Source organism: Mixophyes fleayi, chromosome 10 (assembly GCF_038048845.1).
Source record: "Mixophyes fleayi isolate aMixFle1 chromosome 10, aMixFle1.hap1, whole genome shotgun sequence".
NCBI classification, from domain to species: Eukaryota; Metazoa; Chordata; class Amphibia; order Anura; family Limnodynastidae; genus Mixophyes; species Mixophyes fleayi.
The window spans coordinates 39,965,096-39,978,734 of record NC_134411.1 but is presented as its reverse complement, the minus strand read 5'-3'; the positions used below and the strand labels follow the sequence as shown (position 1 = coordinate 39,978,734).

Below are 13,639 nucleotides of genomic sequence, written 5' to 3'. Positions count from 1 at the left end.
ATATAGAAAATATGCATCGGTATAAGGTCATGGCTTCATAATAATGAGAAAAGCAACAATTACACAGAAGGAGTTTCAGTGCTAGCCACCAACAAGCAATTAAAAATAAATAAGACACCTATAAGCTGACTATTATCTCAAAACATAGTTTGAATATAAGACAATCTGCTATTCAGAAGTATATACAGAATTTCAGTTCTTAAAGGAGGAAAAACAAATTAAAAATATACAACAATATCAATAATAAATAAAAAGTATCTAACACATGTCACCAAATTTTGATTTTAAAATGTCATCTAAGTGTAAACATTTTACTCTTTTGATCACATGTCAGGGTAGGGTAAAAATTAGTGCACTCCTGTGTCAATTTTATTTGGGGAGTTGAAAAATAGCATATTGTGAGATGCTTTACAAACATGAGGCCTGATTCATTAAGGATCTTAAATGAAGAGGTATCTTATTTCAGTCTCCTGGACAAAACCATGTTACAATGCAAGGGGTGCAAACTAGTTTTCTGTTTTGCACATAAGTTAAATACTGACTGTTTTGTCATGTAAATATTTTTATTTCACTCAAAAACAAAATTATGCAGTAGTTAAAATTGATGGAGTATGTAGTATAATTTTTTTTGTATAATTTCACCAGAAAACTGTCTATGCGTTTTCAAGCAAATAATTTTATTTTTTATTTTAATTGCAGAAACAATTGTTTCTGTATTTCAATACATGTAATGTTGGAGGTTTACAGTCAGACATGTCACTGGGCAGCTCATGGGTTCCTGAGACACTTCTTAGCTAGGAGAATTACATGTCCCATTAGCTCAAGCTTTACGGTAATACATTTTGGGAAAGTTCATCTGGAAAACCATGTGGAATGGCCATACTGTCTTTTAACCTGACCAGGATAGTAGGAGAGCAGCCCTAAAAGGCCCGGCCAATACATATACAAGCTACAATAGAGCGATAGAGTGGATCACATCAACAGTTCCACCAGTGATCCAGCATTCCGCCACAGAATCTCACTGAGTCCTGGCTAGATTGCACAATGACCGGATCTCCCCTACTGCAGTCCTCTTCTGTGATACGGGTGCCTGAAAACAGGACTATATGTTTTTTATTCTTTTTTCTCTCTTTTAACTTCAGCTAAAGTGAATTTTTTAAAAGCAAAAGTATAATTGGACAATGTCCCATGTTTTCATTTTACAGGCCTTCACCTCAATATTACAAAAATGTTCTGACTTTTCGATTTGCCATTGAGCAATTTAACAAAAATTCTTTCATTTTACCTAACATAACAATAGGATATCATGTATATGACTCATGTTCTTATGGGATTAACGCAATAAAAAGTGTATTACAGATATTATCTGGACCAGGACGTATGGTGCCTAATTATTCCTGTACAGAGCGACTAAAGATAATTGGTTTTATTGGAGATCACTATTCAGTAACGACTGTACCAATAGCCCAATTATTAGGAGTATATCGATATTCACAGGTAAGTAAAATGTGATTTCCCTAAAGTAAGAAGAAGTTTTGATACATACATGGTCATATTTACGAAATAATGTTGAGCAGTGTGAGGTCCCATTTTATGTTTTATCAAAAAATCTCATAGCAGCATTGGAAACATAAGAAGACTCAGAGATGTTTCTTCAGTTCCCAGAGAAAAAGAAAAGCACTTAAATAGTTATGTAATATTGGGTGGCATGCGGACAGTGGTTACAGATAGATGGTCATTAATTCAGCTCTGTGCCTTTCCTCCAAAAATATGTTAGTCTCACAGGTATAAAGCATCAAAAATATGTGGAAACTGTTGATAAATGACACAATAGCTCTGAGGACTGTCGTTGCACCAAGCATCTACATGACGACCACCTCTATAGCGATGTTGGATCCTCTAAGCCCAGAGCGTATGGCACAGGAGCCTCCACTGCTCTGTACTACCTGAATCTATATTTTCTTCCCACTCTCTAAATACCTACCTTCACTAATCCATATTCATGCATGTCTCTCACATCACTCCACCATTCAGCTACTGAATTTCATTTCTCCATTTCTCCTACTCACTTTCATCATCAAGGCTTGATTATCTCATAGTATGACTAGGCTATAGCCTAGGGCACAATGCTTGTCAGAGATCGAAAATTGTTCCTGGAAGCGTTATAAAGTAAAGAGAAAACATGAATGAAAAATGTAGTAAGGTTTTAATTTTGACGTATTCCCATGGTAAAGGCTGAGGATAATGAGTCATCCTTGGGGATGCGCTGGAGGATAAGCAAGTAGGATAGACAAGTATAGTGACTTGTGCATGAGTGACAGCACCCTCCACCTTCACATCTTCACCCTCAGTAGAGCTTGTTAATGCCTCCATACTGCCATATAGTTCTTATTTTAGTGAAAATGACATGAGTGTCAAAGATTGCCATGACCCTTTTGAAATGCCAAGTGGAGTTGAGTTTCGTAAACAAGGGAACCTAAACATTCATCTTCATCTACCGCATGTTAGCTTGGCATTGAAGGCAAGTGGGTGCTACAAGCATTTTAGCTTGGAGCAGCCTAAAACCTTAATCAGGCCCTGTTCACCATAATTGTCTCCAAAATTCACTCAACTTCAATAAATCCTATTTCTTTCTCCCTCATTATAATTTCCCTTTCACTGTTTTCCTCCTTAATAGTTTACATACATGAACCGTGTTCTTTCCTGCAACCACCTCACCAGCCTTAAGAAATATAAACAAACGTCATACTCTTAAATCATCCTTGCATGTCCTATTTATTACCCTGAACTTTCTTATAGTTGCTGGTGACATATAAACACATGGCTCTAATGCAATTCCTACTATCTGATCACTGTCCTTGTTCCACCCCATAACTTCTCATTCAGCTGCTAGTTCCAATCCCTACATCCACATTGCTCCATCCACAGATTTGATCCTCCATTTTTAGTGTGCACTTTAGAATGCAAAATCTGTTTATAACAAACTTTCACCAATCTATTCATTTTAAAATCATCCCTCAACCTCCTTGCCCTTAAAGAATCTTGGCTTAATTCCTCTGACACAATATCCACTATTTTTACAATTAGAATTGTTTCATTTCCTTGGCAACTTTCTTCTTGACTCACTCATTTCTTTGAACTACCTACTCTGAAAGTACATGATTTCAACATTCTCTCTGACAACCCCACTGTCCCTGGTGCACAACATATTTCACTTAATTCCTCCCTTAATCTCTCTCAGTGGTCTTCTTCTACCACCTACTGTGATGGATACTCCCTTAACCTTGTCTTATTATTATTATTATTATTGTAGATTTGTAAGACACCACTGTGCTCTGCAGGGTCGTACTGTAGGCAAAACAGTACATATATAAAACAGGGACATACAAGATAGACAAAATAAGCACATACATGAAAACAAAGGGTATGAAGGACCCTGCTCATTAGAGATATTGCATCCTAAGTAGGAGAGGGCACAGCTGAGACAAGACGAGTAAATGTGGTTCAGAGTGGAGATTGGGACAGTTGTTAGGGTGCATTAGTGTGAGTAGTATCATCAAGGATAAGGCCACCTCTAAATAAGTGATGGTTTTCAAAGAGCGTCTGAAGATTTGAAGGCTGTGGGAAAGTCTGATTGAGTGTGGTAAGGGAATTCCATAAGTGTGGAGCATCATGGGAGAAGTCTTGTAGGCGGGTGTCAGAGGTGGTTACCAAAGACGGGACAAGGCGCAGGTCAGAGGTAGATCTAAAAGAGTGGGAGGGAGAATATTTTGATATGAAATTTGAGATGTATGCAGGGGAAGTGTTGGTGAGGGCTGCATCTCTAGTTTCTTCAACTTAGTCTTCCTGATCTCTGAACTGCGGATATTCAAAAGCTATTTTTTATTTAACTATATTAAAAACATAAATTAAATATAGTAATAAATCACCTAGTGAATCACATATATTGAACCAAACTAATGCAATATGTATCTGGATCCAATATTGACATCTTTAAGGAAAACACCCTAAGGCGATGAAACGCGTAAGTATGTTTGAATAGATGCATTTGTACGCTGAGAAAATATTGGTTTGAACTGCCAATACTGTTTGATACCTGTTTTTAATATCACATTGGCTACTGCTGCAAGGACGCGTTGTGGAACACACAGTGACAACGCACTGAGGAGACTTAAGACTAATATTTATGAACCAAATGTGCTGCTAATCATTTATAGTCAATACACAAAAGAGGCATAAGAAGGGTGTTTGAGGAGGGAACACTTTGATTGCTGCACAACTTAGAATGGCATAAAGTGGCCAGTACCATTTCAGTACTCCCTGAACAGTAAGAATGAACTATAGTCCAGCAAGCTGGTAAGACGATGGTCATTTCCTCATCTCCACAGTTGGTATTATTGAGAATTTTTCTTATTTGAGATCAATTCTGATTATTGCCTATGTGACAGCAGCCAAAAGTAGCCTAATTTAAACAGGATACTTTACATTGCAGGATTACATACCTATATTTTTATAATATTTTGATTCAAAGAACTCTTTGGCCAATTTTAGTATTACTGTACAGTCTTTTCTTTTTGGTGAACGACAGGAATTTCAAGTGGAGATTTATTGACTGCACCCTTATCAAAGAGCTGTAATATATAACAATCAGCTTAATTAGTGCAAATTTTTACTTTGTACAGGTGCAATATAGGTTCCAGATACATTTTGCATTCTTTTGGTGCAATATATGTGATTCACTAGGTGATTTCTTATTATATTGAATCTATGTTTTTAATGAGTTTAAATAAAAAATAGCTTTTGAATATCTGCAGTTCACATATTTGTCCGCGGATATAGATACACTGGTGCAACCTTTTTCTTTCCAAGGGTCATCAACCTCCTTCACTGTCAATAACAACGCAATTTCCTCAGTCTCCCAAGCCCAGTTCGTTAGTATAACACTTCACTTTACCCACCTCCAGTGTTTCTCCCTATCCTATTACCTCCATCTTTAAATAAATACTAAAATAATTTCCTAACCAATATGCAACCAAAACTTTATCTATTCCCTCATCATCTCCCGCTTTGACTCTTGCAACCTTCCTCTATCTGGCATTCTCTTCACCAATCTATACTCACTTCAGTCCATTTTAAATGCTCATTTACCTCACCACTCTACAAATCCCTATACTCTCTCCCCATATCCTTCATTATTATTATTATTATTATTATTATTAATTTTTATTTACAAGGTGTCCATAGCGCTTTACAGGGACAAACAATATCACAGTACAAGTGAGACAGCATGGTACAATTAACAATAAGCACAGTAACTCAGGAAGCTCAAAGCACAGCTAGACAGAGGGGCAGGGAGGGTGGGGTAAAGGGAAGATCTGCATATGCTGTTAGCCTGAGCCCAAGAGGGATGGCGGAGATGACAGGTAAGAGCCACAGAGGGGTGTAGAGGAAAGCAAGAGGGGTCAGAGGGCAGAAGGTCCTCGAGGAGTAGGGCTAAGTATCTGGAGAGCAGAGTTAGAAATGGTGGAAACAGGAGGAGAGATGGCCCTGCTCAAAGGAGCGTACAATCTAAAGGATGGGGTAGACATACAGAGAGACACAAAGGTGAGAGGGAGAGAAGGGGGGAACGGAGGCTGAATCAAGGAAGGGGGAAGAAGGCGGGAGAGGTAGACGATAAAGTAGGTAGTTAAGTGGGAAACTGCAAGGCTTTTAGAAAAAGGTGGGTTTTTAAAGGCCGTTTGAAACTGGACAGATTGGGGGATGTTCTGATGTAGCGAGAGAGCTTGTTCCAGTGGAGGGAGGCAGCGCGGGAGAAGTCTTGGATACGCGCGTGAGAGGAAATAATCAGAGGGGAAAAGAGGCGACGATCATTGGCAGATTGTAGAGGGCGGGATGGAGCGTGAATAGAGATGAGGTTGGAGTTGTAGGGAGCACCTCATCTCTGATAACCACCTATTACTCCCCCCTACAAGATTTCTAGTATGCACCAACCACTTCTAGAGTTCCATACCACGCCCACCCATACTCTTGTCCAGACTTCAAATCTTTAAACCCTTCTCTCTATTAGATCTTACCCTATTCCCACCTATCCATCTCAGTCTCCACTCACAACTACACTTCCTTCTCAACTATACCCTTTTCCCAGTAGTTTGCAAACTTTTTCAAGAACAAAGCCCTACCGACCCTTTGTTTAATATCTGCATTTCTTTTGTTGTATGTCCTTAAATTATACATTTTTAATTCCTGGCTAATTAATTAATTAAAGACTACCCAGAAAATGTTGTGGAATTCAGAACAAAATTATCTTTAAAAAAATATTTTTTTTTAACTAAATTACTGTCATTGACTTTTAATACAAGATTTATGAAATGAAAATTGTGACTATTGTGGCCACATATTGTGATTGGTCCCATCTGCCAAAGGATATATCCAAAATGCATGCTTAGCAGCCTAACTTTAAACTGTACAAAATACATTACTTATAGTATTTATTTTATGCTTGTAGATCAGCTATGGTGCAACAAATTCTGTGTTAGGTGACAGACATTTTTATCCTACTTTTTTCCAAACTCTTCAAAGTGATCATAGTATTTATCCAATGCTACATAAAGTTCTAGAATATTTTGGATGGACTTGGATTGGGATTTTAGCCTCAAATGATGACAGCGGAGATACAGAGACTGCCCTAATGATAAAATATCTGACCAGAAGAGGCATCTGTGTTGCTTTCACCATAAAAATGAGTTTTGAAACATGCAGTAATAAAAGCTTGATAAATAAAAGGAATGTTGAAATAATTAGAAATTCTACTGCCAGAGTTATAATACTTCATGGAACTTTTTCTCAGACGTTCGTGCAATGTCTAAGAGACATGAAAGATGTGCTCAGTGACCGGACCATAGTCCTAAATCCGCACTGGGCAAATAACAAGTTTCTAATGGACCGGTTTGTCAGTATATTTAATGGTAGTTTAGTACTTGACAATTTACCAATACATTTACCAGATATTTTGAGATTCTTTAATAAAATTAAACCTGAAAATTACCCTGAAGATAAGTTGCTTGAACGTATTTACATTTTATACCATCAGTGCTGCTCAGCAAACCAATCAGTGTGTCGTTTTTATGGCTCCTTATACAACATACGTCTTCATAAATGCTCTGGAAAAGAACTGATTATACAAATTCGTAGTTTTCAATACGATGGGATTTTCCCACGAGTATTCTTAGCGGTCTATGTTACTGCTTATGCTCTAAATACTATGCGCTTATTTCTGTACAATAATCATCAAAAAGTGGAAACGAACGTCTACTATTTTAAACAACAGGTAACAAAAAAACATAAAATAATGGTGGTCTCCAACTGGTGGCACCGGATTATGCCATTTATTATAAAGAAATGTGCTCATAGAAATATCAGCTGCAACAGGCGATAAGGGTTTATCTGTGCTTCTATTGCTCATTGCTCCTTGATGTAGACTTTTAATTCTGTAATTGTATTTTCATTTGCGATGTTTCATTAGCATAGAGAGTATAAATTATACTTTAACATGAGAAGGTCATACATAATTGCATTTGTTTATGTCAACTTAAATCTGGAAATATAGTTCTAAATCGATTGTGACATAAGTGCTGGGAAAGTGATTGAGGGCAGATATGTAGCCAGGCTTCTGTCTTGTTTATTTTAAAACCACAGGGAGATTGCTGTGTTTGGGCAATTTTGCTCAAAAATTGTTATCAGCTTTATGAAAAGAGGTAAGGGTCCCTGGGGTTATGAATGTAGAGAGACAGGGGGGTTCCATTCAAAAGGCCCATTTCAGATTTTCCAACAAGCTAGCAAGTTGTTAATCATCAGGAGTTTCACCTGATGAGGTGCTGTTGAAAGGGTGCTATTCAGTTCATTCAGTCTCTCAATAATTGGGGAGGAGGTCAGATGGCTCCTGAAAAATATTACAATTTGTGACCTGTGAGATCTGTTGTTTTGTATATGTGTGGGACACTAGGTCCTTCACTTTAGAGAGGAGTGCCTATGTATTAGTTATAAGTCAGACAGCAAGGATTTTCTTTATGTTTTATTTTATTTTCATGCCAATAAAACTAGCTAAGGCTTTTTAAACCAAAGCACTGGACTGGTGTGATTTATCTGGCTTTAGTGAGTGAAGTACAGCCGTCTAACCCCAGGAGACAGTACCCCTAACTCGATCTTATGGTACAATATAGAGTACAGTAGGTCATAGCAATGTTTTTAGTGCTTCTTTGATCAATTTTTGTCCAGTAAATGTGCAGATGTGTTATATAATTTATAGTCTCAGGTATAGAGCTCAACTTTTTATTAAGGAAACCTGGATAGTGAGTTGTTCTAGTAAAGACATCTGCTGGACATTTATTATCGAAATCACTGTATATATTATGTTATTTTTTAAGGTGTATTTGGTTAGATTCAGAAAACTTTTATGCTGTAATTCTTAATTACATGTCAGCAACAACCTATAGGTAATCATATAATTAAAGCAAATCAATGGCTGGCTGGCAGACTTCAGCCTGTGGGGCCAGCACACAGCACTGGCGCATAAGTAGCGGCCCATCCTTAAAGGGTGGGTTTCAGTACATTATATATTTATCAATATAAAAAGAGGCTCTTTTAGTGTTGCTTAACCCATCAGTACTTTATTATTATAAATGATAAATCTTAAGCAATGAAAATAATTTATTTTATATGTTACTTCCCCCTACAGCACCTTTATATTTAACATACCTGACTCATTATATTAGGGTATATATTTATATCATATTACAGCAATAGATTATATAATATGGGCTGATTTATCAAAGTGCAAAAAGTCCTTTTTTATGTAAAAAAACCCTGACGCTTTTGCCAGCAAAAGGGCTTGTTTTTGCTTCACACTATATACTACTAGGGTTGTCGCCGGCCATAATACCTGTTAGAGAGCCTATTAATCAAGGATTGAGGCTGTACTGCCTGTTCTGTTAGAGCCGTCAACAGATATTGTTAACAGAACAGAAGCTTTAAATAGCTCTCAATTCTTGAAATAAAGCATTTTTCTAATGCAGTACTATTTATATTAGTATTATTAGTTAAAGAAAGTTATTGCTAGTTACACAGACGCACTGTAGCTAACCAGCACTATACTGCTTGTTCCACTTGCACCACTGTGTCCAAATCCTATGCTGCTGGTTCAAGATTCGCTCAAGCAAAAGATAATTAAACGGGTCAAATTGAAGAATGTGTTGTTTACATTTATTTAACCTTTAACCTTGAGACATATGGACTTATTGGAGGAAAGGTATATAAAGGTCATACTGACTTGTCCCTGCATCACCTTGAAAAAGACTTTATAAGTTGAAACACGTTGATGATGTGATTAAGACAGCAACATTCCGAGTGCTAACTGTCTAAGATTTGGATGCTCGCTTTACCTCATATCATCTGTACGAGTTTAACATCTCACGGAGATTTGTTTTTAGTCTGTTTTTTATGCATTTACAAATGTGAGTTTATTTTGAATAAAATAATTAAATATTCTTTTATTAAAACCGAATTATGCTATGTTTTTGCATCTCTCTTTTTGTATGTTTTGAATATATACAGATCATACTTGTCAACTCTCCCGGAATGTCCGGGAGACTCCCGCATTTTGAGAGAGTCTCCCAGACTCCTGGGAGAGTGTGGCAATATCCCGGATCTGCCCACTTCACTAGGAAGTGCCCACTTCCTAGTGAAGTGGGCAGAATTAGCTCCCAAACGCTGTGATTCCCGGTGAATCGTGGCATTTGGCCCCGCCCCCCAGCTGTCCCTCACACAATATATTAACACCTCCCTCACAATAACCTTGTTCAATCCACGCTGTGTTGGAGAGACAGACTCTTCTGCCTCTCTTGCTGCTCTACACATATGGGACGGTGCCTGTCACGTAGCGCGCGTCTCTTACGGGCACAGGAGGAGGCTGCACATAGGAAATAAAAGAGAGGAGATATGGGAAGGGAGAGACGGGGGAGAGATCATACGATCTGCGGTCAAATGACAGAAGGTGGCTAGTCTACACAGGTCCAAATTGGACTTTGTCTCTCCGGCCCAGCCCAGTCCTGAAGTGATCACAGATACACAGAATATGTCATGAGAAATGGATACTGATCATTTTGGGAGGCAGTAACCTGTATATTCAAGTATTTGTTATTGAGGACAGAGTGACATGTGATGTGGCGAACACCATAATGTGAGAAGGGAAATGAACGTAAGCAGGCAGACACAGTTTTATAATGGAAGGAGTAGGGTCCTCAAACAACACATACAATTTATAAGAGGCTGCTGCAAAATTGATACAGGTATTGTGATATTGTGAAAGAAATAATGATGCCTTTAATTAAATAATGTAACTTGTATAGAAATATTTGGTATCAGAATGAAATTAGTTAGAATAGCTTACATGCAGAAGTGCACAGTTGCAGTAATTGTGATTAGAATGGCAAATTCTTCTCTGAGCTGAGAGAAGAATTGTAAATTTGACATAACACGGGGTCCATACTACAGGCTACAAGACAAGATAAGATGGGTGGTCATGAGCAGAAGTTTTGCAGAGATGTTTAAAGAACATAGTGTACAAAAAAAGAAATGTGCTAACTATCACACAATGTAAGCATAAAAATAAGTTAAGAATGCTATATTCTTTGTATAAATACTAGTCCTTAAAGCTTCAATAAACAGAGTTGGTTTGACAGACGTCTGTGTGACTGATCAATTCTCCAGCGCTGGCCAAATCAGAAGGGATCTTTATAGGTGACAAAGTCTGGTTCTGTCAACAGTACTTGGAGGCTCCCACCTGAAATTCTCAAAGCCTTTTCGGAAGACTGCGAGGGGTTCAGAGAGACAGAACTAGGAGCGACAAAACCGCGCGGTGAGTAGAAATCTTATTCTTCTCTAAAAAAGTAATTGTTATTTCTGTATCTCTTAAAACCTGTCAGTCTGTTGTAAAGACTTAAGAATACTCAAGGATATAGAATAAACAGTATTTGTTTAGGTTGTCATACAGGGAAACCATTTATATTTAGGGGGTCATTTTATCTGCCTGTTGGTGGTACAAAGGTCATTTAAATAGTTCACACAGGAAAATTGTGGAGACAAATAGAACGTAAAGTTTTTCGAAGGTTCCATTTTTACTATTTGGCAAAATAAGTGATAATACAAAGAACTTGTATACATTTGATTAAAGTGCCTTATTAAAGTCTTGTACCTTAAGTTTATTTGTAAGGGGCGGGTTAGCCCCAGATAAAGATGGGATCCTCGGAAAGTAGTTTTTCAGATAATGGACCTCGGAGTGCCATGGATATTATAAGAATGATACATGGCGAGGTAACCCTGAAGGGTACGAGGAAATTATTTCAAAGGGGCGGTTTGGACCCCAGAGGGTCATTGGTCCCAGATAAGTTGTGAGAATTGAGGAAGAAACATAATCAGTATATACATGAAAAAGGTCTAGAAAGAAAAATGGAATCTTGGATTGAAACTGCTGAATTATTGTAATATGAGAAGGAATGTGATGATAGGAATGAAATGATGACTGATATGCAAATTGATGATAACCCCTTAAGACATAGAAAGAACAAAACAAATATTAAGGGAACAAATTGGGAATATTCTATTTGCGGATTTTGTAACCCCCAAATGTTGAAAAATGTGAACAGTGTCATGTTTTGTGGACCCAAGGTTGCCCCCTTTTAGTTAGGGTTCCCAGGGCACAGAGGTTAATTGTCAAATACATTGCCACATTATGTAACCAAAAACCCACTAAATATACCTGGAAATGTGATTATTCCAAAATATTTCACTGGCAGACTAGAAACTCTGCAGAATGTCAGACCCATAGGCCAGGTAATTTGAAATCAAGGGAACCCTCTGCCCCCCCTGCATATAGTCATGGTGAAGTAAATGAATCAGAAACAAAACTAATGTCCATAGCAAAGGAAATACCAGATATTAGAAATCTGCTCATGGAAGTTTACAGATATATGCAAAGACTATATGCTGTGTATTCAGCAGCCTGGGTACATTTATAAGAGGCCATAAAAGTAGCAGCAGGAGACTCAGTTGCTCTTGCTCACAAATGATCTCACAAATCAGACTAAGTTAGGCAGAGCCCCCCAAAGAGGGACAGGATCAGAAAACTGCAGAGTCAGGGAATTTGTGGATCCACAGATGTTTACTGTACTGTACAGAATTTGTACAACAAGCCCCAGCCGCAGTTGATCAGAGACAAGAGAAAGGAGTGGGTGTACAGGGCTATTATGACCACGTCTTGAGAAATCACACAGATCTTTACTATAACAAAATCTAGGGAGGCAAGGATTTTTAAGACTACTTTTCTTAACATCCTAGACCCCAAAATTAAGGTAGAACTGTATAGAAGAAGACCAGAGGCCAGTTCAATGCAACTCACCACCTTGCTTACTTTACTCAGGGCTATAGAACAAAACTACAGAGACAGGACCGAGAGAAAGGTAAAGAGCATCCCCCAGCCGGTCTATTTAGCTGACACAAATTGTGGGGGATAGGGACAGGGATGGGAGCTAGACCCAGAACTGGACCCAACCAGTCCAGACCTTCCAGTGTAGAAGCAAGGCAAAAAGGTTTGTGCTTCTTCTGTGGTAAACCTGGACACATTAAACATAATTGTTCAGAATTCCACCAGTATAAAAATCAGCGAACACCCGTTCACAGTGTAACCAACCCTGATAACTCCCCATAGGAACACTGACCTGCTGTGTCCACAATGCCCATGCTTGCAAGAGACCTAACTGGTCCCCAGTGTACCTTGCCCCTTAAAATAAACAATCAAGAAATCTCATTTTTAGTAGATACGGGGGTAGCCAGAACTGTAATTAGGTCAGATTGCATATCTAAGGACTTGCTACAATCTACTACAGTCCCTGCAATTGGGTTGAATGGGACACCTGTGAGTCTCAAACAGACTAAACCTGTAACTGTAACCACATCTCCAGCTAAATCAGTAATGGCTCAGGTGTTGGTGTCTGAGACTTGCCCCGTCAATTTATTAGGGACAGATTTACTGTCCACTCTGGAAGCCAGTATGACTTACAGAAATGGATATGTGTTTCCCACCTCAGGTGCTGGACTTAAAGCACAGACAGCTTTTGACATGTTCATGTTCACTCAGACATTTCCACAAGAAGTAAACATTCTGTTTATAGTACCTTTAGTAATATTGGCAGAAATACAATATGATTTTTGGGCAAACGGTAAAATGGATGTTGGTTTATTGTCAGTTGACCCAGTAACTATCTAACTGAAACCGTGGGTTGTACCCATTACAATCAAACATTATTCTTTAAACCCAGGTCAGAAAAAGGCAATTGGGGAACAAATTCAAGCATATGTGCAGGCAGTTCTCCTTAGAACCTGCTAGTCCCCCTGGAACACTCCGTTGTTCCCCGTAAAGAAAAGACACAAACTCTGTGAACCTATCACCTACAGAATGGTACATGACTTGAGGGAAGTCAATAAGAGAATGGTAATTGACAGTCCTATAGTCCCCAATCTACACACTTTGCAGAATAAAATACCTTCTAAGGGCCGATGGTTTACAGTCATAGACTTAGCTAATGCA

General features: G+C 38.2%; 1 protein-coding gene across 1 annotated transcript in view; it reads left to right on the top strand.

Moving 5' to 3' along the window:
* Window positions 1–13,639, top strand: part of LOC142103361 (vomeronasal type-2 receptor 26-like) — a 50,924-nt gene that overhangs the window by 25,437 nt on the left and 11,848 nt on the right. Inside the window, exons 3-4 of the mRNA XM_075187423.1 lie at window positions 1,206–1,497; window positions 6,506–7,327. Coding sequence (XP_075043524.1) covers window positions 1,206–1,497; window positions 6,506–7,327 — 1,114 coding nt within the window. The remainder of the gene's footprint in view (window positions 1–1,205; window positions 1,498–6,505; window positions 7,328–13,639) is intronic.